The sequence below is a fragment of the Amphiprion ocellaris genome, chromosome 18 (genome assembly GCF_022539595.1).
Source record: "Amphiprion ocellaris isolate individual 3 ecotype Okinawa chromosome 18, ASM2253959v1, whole genome shotgun sequence".
In the NCBI taxonomy this organism is placed as follows: Eukaryota; Metazoa; Chordata; class Actinopteri; family Pomacentridae; genus Amphiprion; species Amphiprion ocellaris.
The window spans coordinates 17847551-17872130 of NC_072783.1; the positions used below are offsets into that span (position 1 = coordinate 17847551).

The following is a 24580-nucleotide window of genomic DNA, read 5'->3' on the forward strand; positions in this document are numbered from 1 at the left end:
CATACAGCTGAAAATGGTCCACAACAAATGAACAATTGTCCTTTTGAATAATGTTTGGTAAAAACAGCAGTGATCACATTTTCAGGAAAATACCAACCCCTTTAGAAAATGCATCTGAATGTAACATTTGTGATCCATTTGGATTTCAGTCTTTGGAAGGAACCAGTGAGCTTGGGGCTGAAAGCACAGACATGGACACACTTGTGGTTTTGGTCATTAGCAGGACAATAACAAAAAGACTGAAATATCCAGTTCCATACATGTCTGTCAAATTTGAGAATAAATGTTAACAAAAGGGACATTGACAATTTACTGCACCTACTGTAGTCAGCTTAATATTTTTTTCTGGTGGTCTCATCTCAGGTTTAATTCATCCATACAAATGCTATAGCAACAACTGCCATGGCAATAAATGCTTTGACACACTAGTTAAAATATAAAACATTTATTGACATGTTGAAACAGCATCTCTCTATATTAGACATTTTCATTTTATGTACAGGATTAGTTTGTACTCCGTAGTCTCAAACTAAGGCCACAAATCAAACCACAACTGCCTCCTGGAGGAGCTGCATTCTCAGAGTCTTTGCAATCACTCTTCTCATCTTTGTACTCACAGCAGCCTTTGCCTTTCATATGTCTAAAGAGCACATGTGTCGTCAGCTTATTCACACCAAACAGTTGGGTATAGCAAGTTCAGAGCGATTCCACATGTGCACTCCGGAAACAGCAGCTGAGGAGCAGCAGCATCAGGGTTTAGAGTCTTTGTCCGCCTGGCTGGGAGGAGGATCCATCAGGTCCCTGAATCCTAGTTTCTCCAGAGGCTCCTTGGCCATCAGCTGACTGGAAAACACAACATAACACAGGAATTGTATATTTATGTTTTTGTACAAAGGTGTTTACGTTTACTGGGTCAGTAGGGTTTTCTTACTGGTCCATCCGGCACTCCAGATAGTCTTTGGACTGCAATCGGCACTTGGAGTTGTCAAAGTGGTTGTCTCGCAGACATTTCATGAATGTGTCTTTGAAGGCTTTACACTCTCCTGAAACGACAATTATCCAAAATCAGCTTGAATGTCCTGCTCCGGAATTAGATCTAATGAAAGTCTCTCAAAACTAGAGGTAGATATGCATGTACATTTGAACATTTTTTCATTTATTTCCATACCACCTTTCAAAACTCCAGTTACATGGTATTTAACAAAAATTGCAACATTAAAACATTAAGAACAGACAATAAATATATAGTTTTTAAATGCAATAATAAACAAATTGAAAAAAAAATGTGAAAAAGTTCCATGAATGTTAATTTTCACAAGATGGTTTCAAAAAGTTTAACTTTTTAACTTTGATTTTCTGATGTCAGAGGTCCAGGTACAGAATGAGGGGTTACCGGTAATAGTTTCGAGATGCAGAGTGGAGCCAGAATGTGTTCACATTTAACACTACTAAACAGCTTAATTTGGGAAACATTTGGGAAAATATTACTGTACTTATTGTCAGACAATTTTATTTCAGACATTTCAGCTTGCCTGGAAAACATAATTTCCAGTTTCGAAGTTTAACCTAAAAACATGTGAACAGGCTGTCAAACTGTCAAACTTGATCTACTTGCAACCGCATTTGACACAAGATATTTGATGTGTCAGATTTATTTCTGTCTTTGTGGTTATTGAAAATGTCTTACAATTAAATAGAGGCGCTGGATGATGATTTCAAGAAGCGTTATCAATGCTGATGCCTGGAGAGACGACTCCACCATGTGGCAGATTGGTGATATTTATTTCTACTTGATGTACAGTCAAGGTAAAACTAAATTTGGTGGAAGGAATCACAAGTTGCAAAGACAGGCTTTTAAAATACATGAAATATGAAGTTTTGCTACCTCCTACAGGAGTGTTTATGAACTTGCTGATTTGCTAGGTAAGTGAGTTTAGTTATCATGTCATTGCACTTCATGGAAGCCACATCTAAGTTTCAGTTGTGTCACAAAATGCTTTCCACACAAAACCTGGTAACCTCAGTTACAAATGATTTTGTTCTGGAGATATTTTTCATTATGGAAACTTGCAAAAAGAAATATTTACATTTTTATGTTATGATGCATGCAGTATACTGCTTCATGTCTCTTTGGCATGAAGATGACAAGTTTATACAGTTGAAAAATGTTCAATTTCCTGCATTTTTGGCCAGCTTAATGAATCCAAACCCGGTTGATTTTCAGTGCAATGAGACATAACTAGTACTGAGTAAACTGGACAATTTGGACGCGACTTGCAATTTACTCTTACTATCCAGATCACATATTATACTGAGTCAGGGTTGTTGTGCGTCCATTTTTCTAGAGAGTAGCTTGGGAGATATTTCAGACAATACTACTTTTCCTTCTCAAATTCAAACGTCATGTTTTAGATTTAAACCTGGCAATGTAAAAGTAAAGAGAAAAAAGTAATTTTTCTCTTACGTTAACGTGAATCAAGTGACTGTAGTTATGATGCTAGGTTAGAAATTCGCGGTGCATTTTATGGACATATAATTTGATTTCCGTGGTAGTCATTTTTAAAAAAATATATTATAGCACTGTAAAACCGGTTTATCAGAATGTTTAACTGCGACAATGAAACTCACACAACCCTGCTGACAAACTGAATGTATGATTTATGTGGCTGATATACGACTTATCGTATTATACAGTGACAGACTGCAGTGGATAACACGGTGTAAAGAAGTCGGTCTGTGCCTGAACTTACCAAAATGATCCAGAGGAAATGCGCCTTTGTCGGGAGCTCGAGGTTTAAAACTCTTGGAGCCGAAATTCATAGCAGTAGACATGTTGAAATACGTTTGTAGACTTCAAGAGCTGCAAATTTTTCGAACAGTACGACTATATCCCACTGTGACCCTGTGGTCGCGCAAATAAGACGTGTTGTTCAGGGGCCGTCTGAGCAGACAGACGTTACTAGTCGAGTGGAGCGCATCGATTGTCGAGCAGACTTTCTATCGAGTGCCTATGCCAGCCCTATTCAATTAGCGGCCCGCGGGCCACATGCGGCCCGAAAGCAACCCTCGAGTGGCCCTAAAGCAGCTGCCGAGTGACTGGGACTTGGGTCCGAGAAAAACAGAAAAACATCTTTCAGTAACACTGACAAGTTCTTACAAAAATTCCAACATTATTTGCAAACATTGAATGCAACACTTACCGTAACCTAGCAACTAACCCACAATGCATTGTGTTGAGGAGACGCGTTTGAAAAGTTAACATTAGCAGTTCTATACAGGCGAAAATAGCAGCATGTCTTTTTCTATCCTGAAACGACAAATCGGCGAGGAAAACCGTCGGTTTAATCCTGCGTGGACTGACAAGTATTTATTTATTTACCACCAAGTCCGAACGCCAAACCAATGTGTTTACTCTGCAACGAGTGCTTTGCAGCGCTGAAAGATTATCATGTCCGAAGACACCACGTTGGAAAAACATGCCGCGTTTCGGACAAACTTTCCCGAGGGATGTCATGAGAGAGCGGCTATAATTCAGAGTTTGACTGCATCTTACAACCGGAGCTGTACTACAATGAAGCGGACCTGCACAGCTCAGGAAAGGGCCACGAAAAAGAGGCCGTTCACAGACTCAGAAACTGTGAAGGACTGCATGTTGGTTGTCGTGGATGAAGTTTTAACGGACGATAAAGTTAAGACGAGTGTGACATCTGCTGTCAAACAGGTCTGACACGTCAAACATTCTCGCCACAGATGTCTTCGAGACATGGTAAGTGCAACAAAGCAGCGTGCTGTAGCAGACACTAAAGGTAGTTTTATGTATTTATGTGACTATTTTATGTTCACTTATTAGAAGTTTAATATTTAAGAAAGACATTTTGTTTTGACAGTTATTTCACTTAGTTGCACTTTATTATGCACTTTGATGTCAGCTTTATTTCGTTTCAAAGGGATAGTAACTATCACTGTGCCTACTGTTTATTTTTTTTTGATTATATGCACTGAAGATGTGACTGTCTCAGATGAGACCAAATATGGACAGGGACAAACTCTGTTTTTTGTTATTTCAAAAGAAGAAAAATGTCTCAAGTTCTGAAAAGTTACTGTTAAGCAAGTTACTTTTTAATGCACTTTGAGATGTGACCAAAACAAAAGATGGCGTTTCTAATCTGCTCTTAGTTTTTATGTTCATATGCACCTTAACCTGTGCTTATATTTACCTATCAAAATGTGTTGAAGTTGTGTGTTTGAAATGTAAAATTTAAAGAAGCAGTATTTCAGCACAGGTTTAGTTTAAGTACTGCTCTTCTATTGTGTTTCTGTCCTTTTTGATGTGGCAGTATGTTAATAAACATCCAGTGTGTTTGTTATCTTATCTGTTTGTGTTTATTTTAAATGGTCTCGCTGTCTGCTAAAAACATCCGGCCCAGCTCATGTTCTTAGTCGGAAAATCCGGCCCGAGTCAATTTTTAATTGAATAGCCCTGGACTATGCTGTCGATTTGTGCCTAATTTTATTTTTAATGCATTTTAATACAACAAAAAAAGCAATGTAATGACATTAGGTATTTTTTTAGGTTTGATTGTCATTGCACTTTAATAATTTTAAAATACAACTTTTTAATTTACGTAAAATAAATAAAACAAAAGAAGCCGATTTCTGTGATATAGTCTTTTTCTTTTATTATATCAGTTAAATAATACAAAACAAAAATGCAGTACAAAAACATTAGGTGTTTCTTCTTATTTCACTTTAATACTTGTACAGCTAATATTTATTTGTTTATATAAAACAAGGCAAAAAATGATTTTTTTTTTTTTTAAGTATTATATGTGTTTAAAAAAAATGAATGAAATTTTGTTTTGAACTCCCGACCACTCCGATTATCTTTTGACCGTCTGGACTGTTCCCAGCAACCCCAGGACTAAACAGAAACATTACCATAGTGTATGAATACTTCGTTACAAGTCTTACAACGAGTTTTTCTGAAAGATTGGCATCAACTCTTGATGTACTAAATATAAAAATACTTATTATTATGCAGAATGATGGATTTCAAAATAATGGCTAAAATATATAACCGAATTACGATTATTGATACATGATACATTTGTTTATTTCTCTTTATATTTGCACATTTATTTCCTTATTTATTTATTTATCTATTTATTTATTTATTTATTTATATTTTATTGTGGCACTCCTGTGACTCCATACATTTATGTATATCTGACTGCTTGTTCCTCTTTTGGATTTTTTGAGATGGGTAATTTCACACCTTCCACCGCTGGATGTCTCGCTTTTCTAAGATAAGGGCGGTGGAGAGCAGCGAGAGGACAGACAGGGGAGGAGGATGAGATGGTAACATATAGACTTGATTATTATGCCGTCAGCGAGACTTGGTAACAGAGCTATCAGAGAGAGAGAGAGAGAGAGAAAGGAAGAGAGGAAGGTTTCACTGCCGGGATCGTTCAGTCTCCTCCGCTCTTTCTTCTCCAGTCCACTTCAGATCGGAGGTGACAGGTGATCGACCGCTCTGTCCGTCTGGCTGCCAGCGGCGGATGTTCTCGGGCTGACTCCCTTTTCTTCTGCTGCTGCTGCCTTTCTTCTTCTTCTTCTTTTCCCCACCGCGGTGAGGCTGGACGGATAAACTCACCATGGCGCTGGAACCGGAGGGGAACAAGCTCTTGCAAGACGTGCTGGCGAGACCCGGCAACGAAACGTGTGCGGACTGCGGCAATCCAGGTAAGACAACCCTCCCCTCCCTCCCTACCTCCCTCCTTAAAAAACCCCGAAGCCGGTGCCTGATGGAGACAGCGCGTGAAGCTGCAGCTGCTCTCATGCATGCAAGCTGCTGCGCAAGCGGTGGAGAGATGAAACCAACAAGTCTGAGTGAATGGGGAGAAAGGCCCGGTTACCTGAGAACACCCTGGTGTTTCTGCAGGAGACCTGACAAACTGGACTCTGGACGCCTTAATCTGAGCAATAAACCCATAAAACAGTACTGTGTGAGTGAACACATGCCAACTATCCTCCCCACACTCTTGTTCCTGACTGTGTGTGTGGTCTGGTGTCATTATGTTCTACACTGTCAGCAACCTCCATACAGCTCAGTTATTATTGCTGTCTGCAAGTGTGTTTTTTTTTTTTTTTTTTTTTTGCTCTGCATGTGTGCTTTCCAGTTAAGTCCACACTCTACCTGGGCGCTTATTCTACATAAGGCAGCTCAGAGTGTCTTCCTTCCCTTTTTCACCTCTCCATCCCTGTTCCTTCCTTTATTCCACCTCCTCGGCACCCCTCCTTTCTCCTCACTGAAATGGCAGTAAACCAGTGAGTGGCCACCGAGGCTCCAGTACGGGCCGAACGCCCAGTGCATTGGAGCCGAGCCCGCCCAGGATGCCTGTTCCTTGGCCCTGGTTACGGCTCCTCTGAGGACTGGCTGTAGCAGCACAGCTTTTGGAGCCAGTGACACTCTTGCAAAATTAGATAGCTTTGTCTGAGCGGTGGACACATGAAGGAGGGATTTCATTTTGACCGCAGAAATAAGCAGATATTTCTGTTGGTGTGTTGGTTATCGCAGCTTTAAAGTGTCTGAAATTTTTATGTGGCCTTTTGCTTCTCTGTAGCACCAACTTGCGTAACATAGCTCAGCCTATAGCTGCCCCACAAAAGCTTTCACGCAAACTGCTGTAAACAAAAGGTCTAAAACCTGGTTTGAACTGGTGATTTGTAGCTCTGTTAGTGGTATAGTTGTAGCAGTGTCAGTGTGAGGTTCTTGGTTGGTTGGTTAGTTTGTCAACCACTCTGGTTCCAACTGAAATATCTCAGTAGTTATCGGATGAATTGCACAGATATTCATATTATACAGCAGATTTATCCTATAATGACTTTTAATCAATGCCACTTTCAAGTTTACTTCACTAGTGAAACATCTACATGATAGATTTACATCAAAGTTTGTACAAATATTCATGATCGCCAGTGGAAGGATCGTAATGACTGACAAATGAAAGCACTCAAATACCTGGTGACGGATTAGGGAAGTCAAGATGCCAGAAATTTGGTTGTTGGTTCCAATACTACTGGAATTCCATGTTTCTCTGTACAAAAATTGCTAAAACAAATATATACATCAGTGAACCTAATGTATTTATTCATAAATATGAGGAGCACCCAGCTCATGTTATAGACTATCTCTATATTAGCTGAAACAAGAACACTGTTGTTAACTTCGTGTGTTGTGCCAAATGTCGCAGTTCAACAACAGCTGCATTTCAGATCATGAACATTTTGACAATGCACAAAGTTAACAGCTTTGATAAGTTTGAGATATTTCCTCATAGTGTTCTCATTGTCTTGCAGAAAAGTTTGCATTCTGACGCATTTTGATTGTCTAACTTAAGTGCAAAATATCTCCATACTTACCTCTTCTTGTACTTTTTTCCCTCACGCAAGTCACGTTACTGCATCTGCACTTAAAATACAACTCCACATGATTCTGTTATTGCTTAGTATCTTTGGTACTTATGCCATCTGTGGTATCTTTAGTACCTATTGTACCACAGAGGAACAGGTACTGTCACATTTTCAGAAATTCGACATTAAAGCTGAGTTAGGCAGTATTTCTGTTAGCAGCAGTTGGGCAAAACCTTCAGAATTAACTTTCAGGATATTATACTTCAAGTCTTATGAGAAGAAACCAGACTTCCAGACATCCTCCATTTACAGGCTTCAGAAGACATAATCTGTGATAGGAGATTTCAGCCAATCATAGGCCTTCCTATAGATCAGATGAGATAGTATAAATAACAGCTAAATCAGCAGTGAAAAAAGCGTGAAGCAGTGCAAAGGTTGGATGGAGGGCTTTCACCCGGTTGGTGACAGCCTTTGAATGAATTGCTAATTACTGTATAAGCATTTCTGTTTATACCAAGTTTATCAAGTGAACTACTTATAATGACTTTGATGATTCCTTCACTTTTAATGTTGCAGCATTATTAAGACAAAGTTTACATTTTCACCTGTAAAACTAACTGCAGTCCCATCAGCTACATCTGCACTCCGCGTTTATTCCAAAGTAGCCTCCAAATATGCTATCATTATGACAGCAAACAACTGTTTTGTCCATTGTGTTATCTGTGGCAGAATATTAAAGTATCCATAGATATTCCAAACAGTTATATGTAAAAGTAGCATGACAAGTCAACTGTCAGAGAGGAAAAAGATCCAATAACAGCTTTCAAACATGCACATACTGTACACAGACAATCTCTTCAAGAAGACAGTGATTGGGGGGGGGGGAGGGGGGTAAAATATCAAAAAAAGAGCTTGGCACACCCAGCCAATTATTGCATGAAGCGGAAGTAATGGAGTGTTGGATTGGTGCAGAAATTCAGTGGAAGGAAACAGTTCTGATGAGTACAATCGTCATCTTGAAGATGATGAACATGTTAACCAGCATGTCACTGCAAGCATTTTGATGTGCTGACATTTGCATTCAACCCAAAATTTAATCAAAAATACAGCCTCAGAGCCCTGCTACTGTGACTACGCACTCTTAGATTTGTTTTTTGGTGAACCGGCACAATGACTGATTGCAGTACACCCTTATTTGACTCCTGGGATATATCTTTTAGAAGTCGTTTTGCTCCACTGTTATACAACAACCCACTGTGCCTCGGGGAGACATTGGTTCTGGATGTTCCCAGGCTGAAACTGTTAGTCAGTTTTCCCTGGCAAGTACACCACTTTCACCTTTACAGTCATTACACAATCAAATTTAGCCTCCGTGAAGCAAAGGTGGGACAGATGTTCTGTGTTGCACAGCAATGAAAAGTGCATCTGGGATGTAATACAAATGTCATGGTGAAAGCTGGTGAAGGGATTTGTGTTGTTTTATTTCTCAACAGGTGCTGAGATTCCTTTAAGCACTGATGCAGCTTTTGTCTTTCATATTTGCATTTCTAATGGTTGGGCTCATTTTCTGAAATTTTGGGACGGCACAGGCTGCACAAATAAAAACTGTTAGAACACCCATCCATCAACCAAACCATCAAACCCTCCCTTGTTGCCAGGAACCAGGAATTCCCAGGCTCATAATTCATATCTCATAATGGTCAAGATATGAATTATTGATGCTGCTTCGGTGGCTCGGTCCCAAGACGGGCACAGGATGTTATCTCAGTGGCCTGTTCAGAAAAACATCACACTTTCATTGCAGCTAAAAACTCCACAAATCATCTCAAGACAGGAAAAAAAACAGATGAACATGTATTGCACTGGAGTAGGTGTGAACTGAGAGGACGAAGGGAAGTGGTTGATGGATGTAACAGGTAGTATAGGCTCATTGATATACAGTAATGTGATAAAGTAAATACACATTGGAAATTGTTGGGTTTTGAACATGCAAACATTTGATCCTCTTTAAAACAGTGCATACAGATAGAGGTGATAAACTGAAACAGATGGCCCATAAAATTTACATTTTGTTGTCATTTTAATAATTGAAATAAATCAAGAGAGATCTGGCACATTTTAAACAGCAAGTACATTTATCACACCTCCACATCCATCAGATCAGCATCAGAGGTTCCAGATTCGGTGCCAAAGATAAGGGAGTGAGCGATAGAATCTGTCTTATTTAAACCTCTTAAGTCTAGGTTTTGTTGCTCTTTTTGCTAATAAAGCAAAGAGAGTGGTGTTATCATACCAAGATCTAAAGAGCTTTCTAAGGCCTTCAGAAAAATAAAAAAGGTTGTGAATCTACCCAGACTCATGAGCATCTGAGCACTGTCTCCAAAATACATTTTCTATACAACTAAACTGCATTATCAATTACATTTTGAAATAAACACATTTACCCCCAGTATGATAACAGAATGACACAGTAGAAAACATTCACACTTTTAAAGAACCACAAAGTCTTCTTTAGGAAGTTGGAGTGGTATGGTGGTAGTGTAAGTGTAACAGCAGTTTCATCCAGGAGACCTGGCTTCTTTATTCTAGGATTTAAGTTTCATTTTCACTTGCTCTTCCGTTAAGTTTAGGCACCAACATTATTTAGTTAGGTTTTGGAAAATGTGCTTTGGGTTAAAATACACCCTTTTACAATGCCTTTGAAGTTTCTCCTCCATTTTCTGTGTTACAAAGGTCCTGCCCCATCTACTATATGATCCATTGGCTGAAAAGGAGCAACAGCTGGAAAATAATACATTAAATGACAAAAATAGATCGACTATACACTACCATTCAAAAGTTTGGGTCACTTAGAAATGTCCCTATTTTTGAAAGAAAAGCATTTTTTTTTTAATGAAGATAACATTAAATTAATCACAAACCACTCTAGACATTGTTTCATTGTGGTAAATGACTATTCTAGCTGGAAACGGCTGATTTTTAATGGAATATCTCCATAGGGATACAGAGGAACATTTCCAGCAACCATCACTCCTGTGTTCTAATGCTACATTGTGTTAGCTTAATCGTTTTGAAAGGCTAATTGATGATAAGAAAACCCTTGTGCAATTATGTTTGCACATGAATAAAAGTGTGAGTTTTCATGGAAGACATGAAATTGCCTGGGTGACCCCAAACTTTTGAACAGTTATGTAAATGTATTTGTGATACGACATGAGCAAATGCACATGGGAGAAAATACGTTTCTCCCAAAACATAATTGAGAATGCTGCTCAGATGCTTGGAAATGTACGTTTTTGGAGCCAGGGCTCAGGTTCCAATGAGTCTGTTCAGAGATTCAAAAACAAATACATCATTCCACTGTGAGGAAAATCATTAACAAATGAAATAGATTTCTAATGACAGACAATTTGTCCAGGATTGACTGTCCCAACAAATTCAGCCCAAGAACAAACTGTCTAGGATGAAAAACTCACCAAGGTAACTCTTGCAAGTGCCGGTGTCAAAGTGCATATGTCAACAATCAGAAAGAGATTACACGAATCTGACCTGCATGGGAGGCGTGCCAGGAAAAATCCTGTGCTGTCCAAAAAGAACATTAGAGCACAAGTACAGTTTGCCAGCGAACATACAGTCAAACAGCAGGCCTTTTGGAATAATAGGCTCTGGACAGAGGAATCAAAGATAGAGTTGTTTGGTCACAGTAATAGAGGACATGAACCTCATACCAACTGTGGAGCATGTTGCGAGAAATGTTGTGGTTTACAAGAAGTTATTTCTGCTGCAGTTACCAATATGAGCCTCTGAAGCCAATTCTTATGCTTTCCACAGAGGAATATTACATGTATTGATATTTTTGTTGAGTAAGTGATTGGATAAGCTAATTTTCTGTATGGTTTTGTTCCAGTATATCAGCGTCACCTATTGACAGTGGTCAAAGAGGATCAAATGTTTGCCTGCTCAACTATTTCCAACATTTTAACCTCACTATGGACTGAAAGATAAATGGAATTGATAGCTATGTGTGTCAACTGATGATTAAATCATTGTTGTCTTTTGTGGTTGATAGCATATTTTCTGTTTTGTATGTATGTATATCGCCAGTTCATGCATTACTAAATCTAATCAGAATTCTTGCCAATTATTCATGAGTTACTGTTCTTTTCCACAGGTCACAGTTGACATAGTTCTTCTAGCTGACTTATTGTGGCTAATGACAGTTACCTTTAATTGAAATGTGATTGCATTAATCACAGATGTTCATCTGCTGAAGTTCCTGCGTGCAAATGATTGCTTAATATGCAACACACTGGCCAGAAATAGAAAGAAGCCGAACAAACTGACGGTTGTGTGGGCGTAGGGGATTTACAACCTTACAAGTAAACAATTCCAGTCTGAAAAGGTCTTCAGAAGTGGGCTAGGTGGCACTGTAAACCACACCTTCCCACCAGGGGTCACGTAACGAATGAAAATGGTGCCGTAAACAAGAAAAATCTAATTCTTACATAGTATTTTTTCCTTTCTTATTGTATTATTTAATGATGTACTAATTTTTACCAATAAAGAAATATAGATGAAAAAAATATAAAACGGTCAAAATGACCAAGGTGCCACAAGCTGTAGTCTAGTCTCAGCTCAGAAAAGACTAATCTAATTTTAACACGCAGTGTTATATCCACACCGGTGTTTCCAGGTTACTGTATGACAGAAATATGTCTGCAGTGAAGCACATGAACAATAGAAAAAGGCTAAATCTTCTTCTGTGTCCTGTTTTGGGTTGTCAAACCACCAATGTGAATTTAGTTGTTCTGATTTCCATTTACAGTGGAGAGAAAACTACTCAATCTCAGTGCATAAACGGAGCCATTTCCATTGCAGCGCCGATGAAGACACTATTTTATTATCGAGATGTTGTCTGACCACATCAGCATAAACACTGGTTAATGATGACAAGCTGCTGTGTACACCAAAATGAAAGATAACGCAGAAAGTTAGAAGCAATAGATCGTTCTTAGCTTTACTGCCACACAGAAAATTTTTCAAAGCTCAGTAAGCCAGTTGTCCTTGTACGCACTAAAACAGCAAGCTGGCTTTTTCAGGCTACGTGCACACTTATACATTTTCAATGCCTAACTTTTGTTACATTTACACCTAGCATCCACACAACTCTAAGACCCCTTAAAAGTAGGCTTGTAGAAATGCTGCAGACCCTGTTTTAGAGAGACACAAATCTGCTTCACATCTGGTCTCATCATGTGTTATTTCCTGATTTGTCTGTTTTTCTTGAAGACAACAAAGACATGAGTCAATGTTACTTGCTTTCAGTTACAGTTCCATCATCTTGTCTGTCCAAGCAAAGAAGTCTCAAGTCTTTCTTTTCTTCCTCGGTAGTGTTTTACAATTGAGCAGTCAACTCTTGCACACAAACACAGTGTACGGAAATGGTGATGTGATATGTGTTTTCAGGAGATTGGATTATTATTAATGGACTTTTTATGGAGGTTGTTTTGTCGAAGTTTGGATTAAGCAATGCATAGTTTTATTCAGGATGGAGGCCTGAAACAGAAAGCAAAAGATGCATCGCTGCAACCAAAACTAAGTTGTATGTGGTGAAGATTCAGTTCCCCTTAAGGTGTTAACAATTAGTCATTGCTGTAATGACCAGCTGACATATTTTGTTAAGCTAATGAGGGGAAACACAGACACAATTTTAGTCAGACAGATATAGAAGTGATGAAACTCTATAGTTCCCAGTCAAAAGCTGTTCAGACGTTAACCAATTTTGCACAGAAGCTAAGGTACTCCAATGACTGCTGCATCACATCACATGGTCTTTATTGCACGAGAATCTACAGGCCTACAGAGTAAAAACTGACTATCACATCATCAGCAATGACCTGATTGTTCTCTTTCACCGTGCCTTATCTCCCCATCACAGATACACCATCCATTAACCAGACAGACAGAACGCCTGCCGGATTCGGTCGGAAGACACACAAAGTGGTGGCACTGGTTGTGCGTTTTATTTATGCTTTGTCATTCTTACTCTGCCCTTTCTTACCTTTGCAGAGCTTTTTTCCTGTCTTCTCTCTGCTGGTGCGCTCTGATGAGGCCGCCGAGAGGCTGAGCTGGGAGCTTATACGACAGGGTTTCTCTGTAGCTCAGCAGCATTGTAGTTTCTGCCCTTTGCTAAGGACACGCAAACGAGTTATTCCCTCCAGAGCGAAGCCTCAGCAGTCCTCTTAGGTGTGAGGAAGGTGTTTGTCAAAGAGCAAAAACAGCAGGAACTGTGATGAGATAGGAGGTGGAGGCTCTTGTGGCTGCCGGCTCTTGCCTTTTCTGACTGTTTTTAATGTTTACTGAGGAAAAGTTGGGAAAATCCAAAACTTTATTTATTTTTTATTTTTTTGCATCGCCCATAGCAACTCAGTGTCTTGATAAAAACTGGTGTGAATAAGTGAGATATCGCTGCAGCCCATTACAGAATTGGTAATGTGTTTGCTGTGCAAATTAAGGCTTTTGTTGTGTAGATGCTAAATTTGCACAGATGTTTTGTCTCGTTTTACCTGCATGAGTTTGAAAAGAAAATGCCAGCATAATATTGAAACCATAGTCTTTAAGCATATCTCCATGATTCAGGGCTATGCAGCATACTAAAGACCATTTTACATAGAACTCAATACACCCACTCTCTATAGAGACTCATTTTGTTTTTGCACCTAACCCAAGACAGACCTAACTCCATGTTACACTTTTCTCAAGTTAAAGTAAAGCTTTTCTTTGTTTACGAGCCAGAAGTTGCCTTCAGATTGGAGACAAAGTGGTGAACACCTCTGGCAAACTGGGAAACTTTCAATGATGCAAGATGTCAGCATCTTTAGTCCTAGTTTCCGTCTTGACAAACTGGCTGCACCATCTGTTTCAGCAGTGCCTTTGCTTTATACTTACTCATATGTATTCACAACCAGGGGCTCCCCAGTAAAATTACAGTCTTTTACTGTCATCCAACCAGCCAACTCTACAGGAGTAATTCAGGGTTGTGTAGTGTAGTGTAGTGAAGCTTTGATTCATGATAAGAGGCAGCCCTAAAGTGGATGGGAAGCAAGTACAGGGAGGCTGACACTGGTGCTGTACGGTTTTAAGATGCCTAGGATCCAAACAAGTGCATTTTGAATGAGCAGAAACAAGTGGTTGAGCATAAACAGTCTATTCCTTACCTAGGTAGTGATTCTGCTACTATGTTCTTAAACGTCCTTGACGATTTTCTCTGGATGTTGCTTCCAGGGTTTAGGCAGTCAGAGGGCATAAAAAGGAGAAGCTTTAAAAGTTCAGATAAATGTCAAGATGAAGTGACCTTTATGTCTTAATATGAACATTTGAACATCAACATATGAACTGGCGTTCCTACATTTACGCAGAGTATCAACATCCAGCTTTTAACAGCTAAGCAGCAGGACTCTACGTTGTTACGTTCTTATCAAAGTTCAGTTTTGACTAATTAGTGGGACTGACTGTTGTCTGTGTACACGAAGATCAAATTGATGCTTAAGCTATCCTTTAGGTAACAAAGGCCAGCATTCTGCAAAAGCAAGACAGTATAGAGGTACCTCACATACAGAAGACACTCTGATATCAAATGCTGCAATTTGATCAAGGAAGTTGAGGTCAAACCACACTTTACCAACAGTTCCAAGACAAAACATTTTTTTAGTGACCTACTTTGATCTGAGACACTATTGTCAAGGAACTGATTAGTTCTGCTCTTCTAGGGAGCTCTCCAAGAACCAAGTAGGATTTTTTCCTAGAGACCTAGTCACATTTTATTGCAGTAAACATGTCATAAAAGACTATTTGAAGTGGAATTACAAAGAGGAATGCCATGCTCACATGCTTTCTTCTAGTTCTAGTTAAATGAGCATCGACATTTGGGGATTCAGTTCAGGAACAGCCCTGTCTTAAAGCATGTTATACTCTAGAGACCTATCATGGCCATGTCACCCATTGTCCTGGTGGATCATAGATAGATAGATAGATAGATAGATAGATAGATAGATAGGTAGGTAGGTAGGTAGGTAGGTAGGTAGGTAGGTAGGTAGGTAGGTAGGTAGGTAGGTAGGTAGGTAGGTAGGTAGGTAGGTAGCTAGGTAGGTAGGTAGGTAGGTAGGTAGCTAGGTAGGTAGGTAGGTAGGTAGGTAGGTAGGTATTCATTCCATTGGGGAAATGAGGAAATTGAAGATATCCAGTAAGTCACACATGGTACATTCAGGACAGTTAAGGAAACAAGAACAAATCGTTGCTCGTCGAAGAAATAAAAATAAGGTTCCAAAATGCTGGTATGTACAGAAAAGGTGCAAAGATTGTTGGTATTTACAGTAAAGTGTAAAATTGCACCTTATCATGAGGTCAAGTGGAAATTTGCCATTTATATTACAAGGAAAGCTACCAGGTGGATGCGCTAAATGTATTTGGTTGGCCAACACAGCTGAATAGTGTTGAGCTGCATTCAAAGTCTTGCTGGAAGCCCCTGCATTGACACCACTGCAATGTCGGTATGGAATAATTTTTGGTGCCCCTCAAAAAAGATTTTCCTAGGGCCAAAAGAAAATCTAGTTCTTTTAAATGAGTTTTTTTTTTTTTTTTTTTTAAATTTAATAATACACATTTCTGTTTACAAAATGGTCAGAAGTACCATGAAAATTCTGAGCCCTGCCTTGGTCTCCCTCTTCAAAGTCAGTCTGAAAACAACTTGAATCTAAGATATAACAGCATTTTCTAAAGCACATACAGACAGCTGCAGTGAAACTGTGACAGGAGGCTATTGATGAGAATTATCATTTAGAAGTGTCAGGTTATGATAGAACAGTGAATATAATTGGATGTTATTAGTCAGCCAGTAGCCAAGATGAGGCTCTGATGATGAAGCATGAATGACAGTCTGTAAATGCAAGTCAGCTAAAACACATGCAGCTTCAGGGCTCTGCCTAAACTAATGAACCAGTGAATCTACAACAGTATTCTTATATACTTGCATTAAAAAGGGAGTGTTTATTCTATATGATTTTATGAAATTATGCTCAACAAACGAACCACTGTTTCTAGTCAAGAGGTTGCAGGCATATTATGCAGAGAACAAACACACACAGATGCTACAGTCTCACAGTGGTTACATGAGGAAACACTGAGGGCCTACCCAAACAATGACTTCCTATTGATCCATCTCCATGGTAGCAAGTAATACAACTCAGATCACTGCTTTGCACAGATACAGTTAAACTGATTCGAGGGGAATCCTTTATTTCTATACTATATTTATTGTTCACCCTTGTAAATACACTCCATCTGTGAGGTTTTGCCTATTAGAAATGAATGAAACCTTCAGCTTCGGGCATTGTTGTCATTTTACAAAGCCTTTTTCATGCCAAAGTTGAAAAAAATCTAAAAATGAAGCTGTCGGAGTAAAAGCGTGAGGAGTGTCACCGAGACATGAGAGGGTCACAACCTCAGTCGGCCCTACTGTCTAGTCATTAACCCCCACCATGATGCAGCCGCTGACTGACTCGTGGATGCTGCTACACATACAAATGAAGCGATGCAGAAAAGCGCCTGCGAACGCTCCGAGGCACAGGGGCCGCCATTGTATGAATATAAATGCCCCCTCATTCATCCATCCTACATCTGCCTGCAGTAACGCCACAGGTTCAATCAAAAGCTCTGTTGTCTCTCGGCCCAACAAGCAAAACTTCTTTCGGAAACAATTCCCCAAGGGACCACGCAGCAGCTCCTTAAATAAAAAGCATGTCTCAAACAGCATAAGCACTGTGAAGGGGAAAGACAAACAAAAAAACAAAAAAAAACCCAGCGGAGTCACACTACATCAGGAGTTTCCCACCTCCTGTTCACCACGAATGTGCATCTGTTGTTCACAGCAATCCTGTTGAGAAACATCTTCGACCAGCATGTAGAAGAGAAAGCCCTGTGTGTGTGTGTGTGTGTGTGTGTGTGTGTGTGTGTGTGTGTGTGTGTGTGTGTGTGCATGTCTGTCTGTGTGTGTGGTTACTCAGTCATGCGGCCACAGTAATCTCTGTGAGTGCTGCTTGCTTCTCAGTAAGGCCTGACTCAGACAGCGATGACCTCACCGCCGAATGGCTGGTTGTGTGTTTTTGTGTCAGCAGGGTTGGTCGTGTTGGTGTGTGTGTGTGTGTGTGTGTGTGTGTGTGTGTGTGTGTGTGTGTGTGTGTGCGTGTGTGTGTGTGTTGTTGGCAAGAAAGAGAACTAACTGCCATAAAAAGGAAGAGGTTTGATTCATTCGCATCAAAGCTCCGCTGCTTTGTGCTTGATCACAATCCAGAATGATTAAAGGATGAGTTGACATTTATAAAAGTGTTGCCTGCTCATCGTTGGTTAAAAGAGATAAATTGAAGGGAGATTATCGGAGATGCCGCTAACACTCCCGGGGGATCTTACGAGCTCACATCATTTCTCTACCATTCCTCTTACCACCTCCATCGCCTCCTCCTCTCTCCTCCGCTGTTTCCCAACTGGGTTCTGTGGCATCTCCATCTATGCTTTCTGCAGCCTCAGGAGAACAGAGAAATGCAGGAATGGTGTTTTTTTCCCTTCTTTTTTTTGCCTTCTTCTACCCTTTGCTCTCCTTTGGCTTTCATATGATTCTCCTGGGTGTGTTACACATTGTCACAGTTTGTGTGTGTGTGTGTTCACATGGTTGTGCTGCACCATGCTGAGGGCCACCTTGTGTGAGAAATGGCAGCTGCAGAGAAAGACTTTTGAGCGTTACCCAGCGAGGACACTTGTGCACGTGTTAGCTATGCATAACTCAATATATGCCCACATACATTCCATCATCATTGACACTGTGTGAATTATACATTAGCGTGGTTAACATTGTTTATGAAACATATTGCTGTCAGCTTATATGTCGGCTGAAATGTCATCTGTTAAGAGTACAGTTCATAGTTTATGGGCTCCTTATCAAAAGTGCCATAGCATAGTGAGCTAAGATAGCAGCTCCTCTACAGTACATGAAGCTTCACCACCAGAAAAAATTCAGCTACACCAACATGAAACAAATACATCAAAAGCTGCTTTTATTGATTGATTTTTACATTTAATTTCATTCATTTGCAAGCCATTTTATCATGTAACATCTGAGTCTGGCTATCCAAAATCAAAATTACAGATGTTGTCATTTCATTTTGACTGGTTGTAATTACACTGTAACTATTGACTACCATCATTGTGACTAGTGGTAAGCATATAATAGCCTGCATGTGTATTGCAGATATCTATAACTCGATTCCTTCTGGTTAAAAAGAACATTTCACATATCAGCAATCTCATTCTTCCGAGGACAAATGAGGTTGCTTTTACCATGCATGTGTATGGGGAGATATTTGCAGTGCACCTTGCATATTCAATTATTAGATTTATGACTAGCTGTAATTCCAGTTTCCAATATCCAGTTTAATTCTAACCAGTCATAATTTTAATTTAATATATCTTTAATTTCCTACAATTCAAGATATCCATTTTGTCTTTTTAGACATGTTAAATTAGGTTTTAACTCGTCAAAATGACTAACTGGAATTCTGCCTCATCAAAATATAATTACAGATATCTTGGATTCAAGCTGTGACACACTGAAACGAAGTTGCAAATGTCTGTAGTTATGTTAAAAGCTACAGCAAGTGGGAAGCGTGGATGTCGTGCTTTTCATATTTAATATTTTCATATTTATTTTCTAACCGCATATGACAAGTCGTTTTACTGCCATGTCAAAGCAGCCTGAGGCTCCAGTTCTAGTGAATTTCAACCACAAGTCTCCAATGAATGAGGTCGTTGTGCTCTGCAAATTACTTTGCTGGTGAGCTCTTCCTATTTCAGGGCATTTTCTAATGATGTTATTCACCACAGCAAAGAGCATTACTTCTGCTGTTCGAAGTCTTTGCTTGGACCAATATCTAATGTGAAACCAGCATCATGTACAACAGTTCAGACCAGTCATAATGGCATTTGAGATATCTGCAAATATCAGTTTCACCAGTCCAGCCTGAGTTACAAATATGTCTGTCGTTTTGACTTGTCAGAATGACAAAATAGATAACCGGAACACAAATCAATCACAATCAGTCATAATATAATTACATTACCGTTCAAAAGTTTGGGTCACCCAGACAATTTCATGTTTTCCATGAAGAATCACACTTTTATTCATGTACTAGCATAATTGCAAAAGGGTTTTCTAATCATCAGTTAGTCTTTCAACACAATTAGCTAACACAATGTAGCATTAGAACACAGGAGTGTTGGTTGCTGGAAATGGAACTCTGTACCCCTATGGAGATATTCCATTAAAAAACAGCCATTTCCAGCTAGAATAGTCACTTACCACATTACCAATGTCTAGACTGTATTTTTGATTAATGTTATTTTCACTGAAAAAAGCTTTTCTTTCAAAAATAAGGACATTTCTAAGTGACCCCAAACTTTTGAACGATAGTGTATATTCAAAATAGTGATGATATAAAGTTTTATTTCTGGATAGCCAAACTAAACGTTAAAATGGCTTACCATATGCTTCTGTCTGCTATGCATATGTACATATATGGTGGTGGCATCGTGGACTGATCCTTGATTTATTTCAAACTGCACTCAAAGCTCCACAGTGCTTGTTGGTTCAGAAATGCTCAGGAAAATGTAGCTTGTGTGGACACTACAGTACTACCTGATCCATGAAAGAACTTCACACTGAAAAGCCATTTGATTGAGAAAACAGTGCTGGTACCACCATGCTACTGAGAAATGTAGGCAAACCGGCAACACCACTACCACTGCGAACAACACTGTAAATGGTGTAGACAAAGATGGTATTTTGGTGGATATGTGTGCAGATGCTATTAATCAATTGATCAATATGTCAGCTTTACTGCTTTACTTTAAATTAGGGACTTTAACGTGTTAGTTTCGATTAATTACGGAAAAAATAATTTGTTAGAATTATTTTTTAAACTAATTTCGTTCAGTTTTTTTGTGATTTTTTTTTTACAGCAAAATCTTAAGGAGGTAAGCATCATTTGTGCTCTAACCATCAGGATGATCCCAAGCTAAAGAGTTATAAATGTCATGCTGATATTAAAACCTATGACCTTTTATATAATTCTTGTCACCTTACTCTAATAGACCTGGATAATGGGGCAAGACCAAAATATATGAGTGTGATCAGCCATGACCTCTCCACATTCCCTCCAGCAGTTGTGTTGGGTGCCAGTTTGTTTTGATTTTTCTTTAGGGGTGATAAAAAAATCAAATTAAATTCTTCCAACAAAAGTTCCTCCATGTCTTTGAGTTGGTGGAGGATATCTGTGTTTTCCAGGCACTCAGCCACATGTCCTGTGTTATTTCTATGTTTAGCTCTGTCTCCCATCTTTGCTTCACATAGTCTGTGGTGTCCATCTTCAGAGAGGTGAGGCCATGGTATAGCTTGCTTACGAGTCCTTTATTGTTGCCAGAGTTATAAGCATTCATGAATGTTTGATAACTGCAGATGGGCTGCATCCTTTTATTGTTTTACAAAAATAGTCCTGTAGCTGCAAATACCTAAAGAACTTGTGATTGCCATACATCTCACATAAGTTATTGAAGCAGGAAAAGTTTTCCTTTTTTAACAATCTTGCATGTGGATGTAATATCACAGTGAGTCCATTTCCTAAACCTCTGATCCAGAATTGCTGGTTTGAACTCTGGGTATGCCGGCCGTCTAAGTATCTTCACCTCATGTAAAAGCTGGAAGCGTTTGATCACTTCCCCCCAAACATTCAAAGAAAGATTTATACATTGGCTTGTTGTCTGTGGTGTCTCTTTAGTTTTCCCCCCATGGCCCAGTAGTGATTGTATTGGTTTGTCTGTTACTGATAACTCTATAGTCTTCCATTTGGCCACATAAGAGGGCTTACACCAGCACACTAGGGGTCTTAATTGTGCTGATATATAATTATCCTTCAATGACGGTAAGGCCATGCCCCCTCTCCCTCCTGCAGCATAAGATGTAGTTTTGACCTGATAATGGTGCTAGACAAGAAAATTGTGAGATCACAAAATTATTACACATTATTCTGAGATGATTGTGAATCTAAGTTCCCAATTTCATGGCAATCCGGCCACTAGTAAGCAGGAAATTTCACTAACGAACAAAAATATCATGATGCCTCTAGAATAAAGATCAGTTGACCATCAAAGTCGGTAAACCAGCCAACAGTTGGGAAGAAGGTGATGGAGCCATCGACACCGCCATATCCAGAGCGAAAAAATCTGAAGTTGAGAAACAGCAATGACGATGATGCCATTTGACTGATCAGCTGCCAGCATTACTAGTCAGTTAGCAAATTTTCCCTGTGTTTCTTTGGTTACAGCTCCTGAGCTTTAACATCCACTAGTTAGACCATCTGTAGTATTTGTATGTGAGTCTCTCTTTTGTGTCTGATGCTTAGTTTTTCACTCCACTCTTGTCTTCCTGTCTCTGTCACACATCACGTCTCTTGACTTTCAACATTTCATTTGCATGAACAGAATCGAAGTGTGCGTGTGATACAGTGACTCAAATCTACCTTTTGCTGACCACCCATGGATGCTGCTGCAGAGAGAAAGCTCTTCTCCTTTTATGCACATTCTCTCTGACTGCTGATGAGACTATGTGTGTGCATGCATGCATGTGAGTCTGATGTTGTAACTAACCTGATAACTACCTCCACTGAGTTCTAATCAGATCCCAGGTGGTCTGTTTCCTGTCAGTACACTAAATAGGATTTCCCCAAAATCATATTTTGCAGCCCTGTTCCGCTTTTATGCCAGGGACACACTCAAGCAGAGTCCCTTGTAATATTTGCTTCATTTACTTTGCTTCTATCACCCCTTAACAGCACTGGCATCAGCACTTTCAGTATTTATAGCCTCAAGCTTGAGCTGCTGTTCTTTTTGTTGCGGCACCTTTATGACAAGACTTTCTCACCCCCTCCTCCTTTATCTCTCCTCTATCTCTCCCCCGTCATTCTCCCGTACCGCTTTCCCAAATTTCATTTCCTCCCTTTTCGTCGTTCTCCCCAAACTCACTTTGCCTCCTTTCACCTCCATGTTTGCACTCCCTGCGTCATCTGTCTAATTCATTCCCCCGGCTCTCCCTCCTTCCCTTTCTCTCCCGCAGAGCCGGATTGGGCGTCGCTGACCTTGGGTGTGTTTGTTTGCCAGGCCTGCTCGCTCCTTCACCGGAGCATCCCCCACATCAGCCGGGTCAAGTCTGTGCAGGACACGTGGGATGCCAGCGAAGTGGAGGTACGGTGGTTGTGGGAAAAATCTACATCTACGTACACTACCGTTCAAAAGTTTTGGGTCACCCAGACAATTTCATATTTTCCATGAAAACTCACACTTTTATTCATGTGCTAACATAATTGCACAAGGGTTTTCTAATCATCAATGACTCTTTCAACACCATTAACTAACACAATGTAGCATTAGAGCACAGGAGTGGTGGTTGTAGGAAATGGGCCTCTGTTTCCCTATGGAGATATTCCATTAAAAATCTGCCATTTCCAGCTAGAATAGTCATTTACCACATTAACAATGTCTAGACTGTATTTCTGATTAATTTAGTGTTCTCTTCACTGAAAAAAATGTTTTTCTTTCAAAAATAAGGGCATTTCTAAGTGACCCCAAAATTTTAAATGTTTGGTGCTACTTTCACCACCAAATACAATAAAAATGTCAACATATATGGCAATGATTTTCATTCAAGAATATAATTTTTCCTAAAATGTTCTCACTTCTCTGTTAGGTACGTTTGTATAGCATTGCACTGCACCTGAACACATTATGTACAGACAGAGACAGACAAAGATAGCTGCTCTGCTAACATGCTGCTCACACTACACCTCCACAGTGTTAGATGGGATCGGGTCATGGGAATGTGACAGTTGTGGATATTCCCAAGACAATATTATACAGTAGGAGATCCTTTACTATAAAGTGCAGCACAGGATGTGTATCAGGACAGTACTGGACTCAGCTCAATTTCTAAAATGTGCTAGAATGTCCTAAAAAAAAACTGTCAGACCTCTTAATAAATCACTGCGATGATAAAACAGTGAACAGAGTTTTAAATTAGCATCAAATTAATTTCAGCTTTTTCCATTTTCATTGCTTTCAGTAACATATGCAAACTCAAACTTCATGTTAAACAACTCTTTTCTTTATCTGTCGTGTCAGTTTTTCTTATATAAAGGTCAATATCATAAATTAGCCTGAAGGCCCTTAACAGCATATAATGCTGTCTGTTGTCAGAACTTTGATTCAGATTGAGAAAAACTTAACTGACCCAACTTGACTGGTGTATTTGTTCATGAGTCATATGACAAGCTTGGACCACACAGAGAAAACTACTGCAAATGGAGAAAATAGATAAACATGCCACTTTTTCTTTAAATCACATGCACTACCATTCAAAAGTATGGGGTCATCCAGAGAATTTCTCGTTTTCCATGAAAACTCACACTTTTATTCATGTGCAAACATAATTGCACAAGGGTTTTCTAATCATCAATTAGCATTTCAACACGATTAGCTAACAACATGTACCATTAGAGCACAGGAGTGATGGTTGCTAGAAATTGGCCTCTGTACCTCTATGTAGATATTCCATTAAAAATCAGTCGTTTCCAGCTAGAATAGTCATTTACTGTAAAACTGTAACCACTTATTGTCAACAGATGTAGATAACCAATGATAATGTTATGGATAAAATGGTTTTGTTATACCAGTATTACTTTAGTGTTGAAGTAATACCGGCAGGATGCTACTTAAGTCCTGCACTTTCTAAACTTTTCTGAGTCGCTGTTGTCGGTGTTTCAATAAAGTAAGAGGAGATGTTTTCCATTTTGTAAATGTGAAAGCTCACCAGTTGATGCTCTATAAACTGTAAAAACAGTGTTTAGTTTTACAGGCGGTTATGTACCAGACCGTTTCTTGGGTGAAGCCACTTGTCAGGCAACAGCAGAGGCTCCCAAGAAGTTATTGGTATCAATCTTTTAACTCTTGAAGGAGCGAAAAATTTTTATTTCCCTAAATTTTGAACTTTTTCTTTTTGAATCTATCTGAATGC

General features: G+C 39.4%; 2 protein-coding genes across 2 annotated transcripts in view; one reads left to right on the plus strand and one right to left on the minus strand.

Annotated features, from left to right (window-relative positions):
• Nucleotides 1–429: 429 nt before the first annotated feature.
• Nucleotides 430–2928, minus strand: LOC111571627 (cytochrome c oxidase assembly protein COX19). The gene is made up of 3 exons (XM_023274884.3): nt 2751–2928; nt 932–1043; nt 430–843 (listed from the first exon to the last, which is right to left on the minus strand). The coding sequence occupies exons 1-3, from the start codon at nt 2830–2832 to the stop codon at nt 750–752; spliced, it is 288 nt and encodes a 95-aa protein (XP_023130652.1). The 5' UTR covers nt 2833–2928; the 3' UTR covers nt 430–749.
• A 2402-nt stretch (nt 2929–5330) lies between these two features.
• LOC111571615 (arf-GAP with dual PH domain-containing protein 1) overlaps nt 5331–24580 on the plus strand; it is a 40124-nt gene continuing 20874 nt past the window's right edge. The window contains exons 1-2 of the mRNA XM_023274869.3: nt 5331–5742; nt 22628–22755. Coding sequence (XP_023130637.1) covers nt 5655–5742; nt 22628–22755 — 216 coding nt within the window. The 5' untranslated portion in view covers nt 5331–5654. The remainder of the gene's footprint in view (nt 5743–22627; nt 22756–24580) is intronic.

Excerpts from the sequence above, each read along its gene's own strand:
- LOC111571627 (XM_023274884.3), bottom strand. The coding sequence starts at position 2,832 with ATGTCTACTGCTATGAATTTCGGCTCCAAGAGTTTTAAACCTCGAGCT. Across the intron at positions 1,044-2,750 it reads ATTTCCTCTGGATCATTTTG|GAGAGTGTAAAGCCTTCAAA; the intron begins GTAAGTTCAGGC and ends TTGTCGTTTCAG. Across the intron at positions 844-931 it reads CTGGAGTGCCGGATGGACCA|TCAGCTGATGGCCAAGGAGC; the intron begins GTAAGAAAACCC and ends TGTGTTTTCCAG.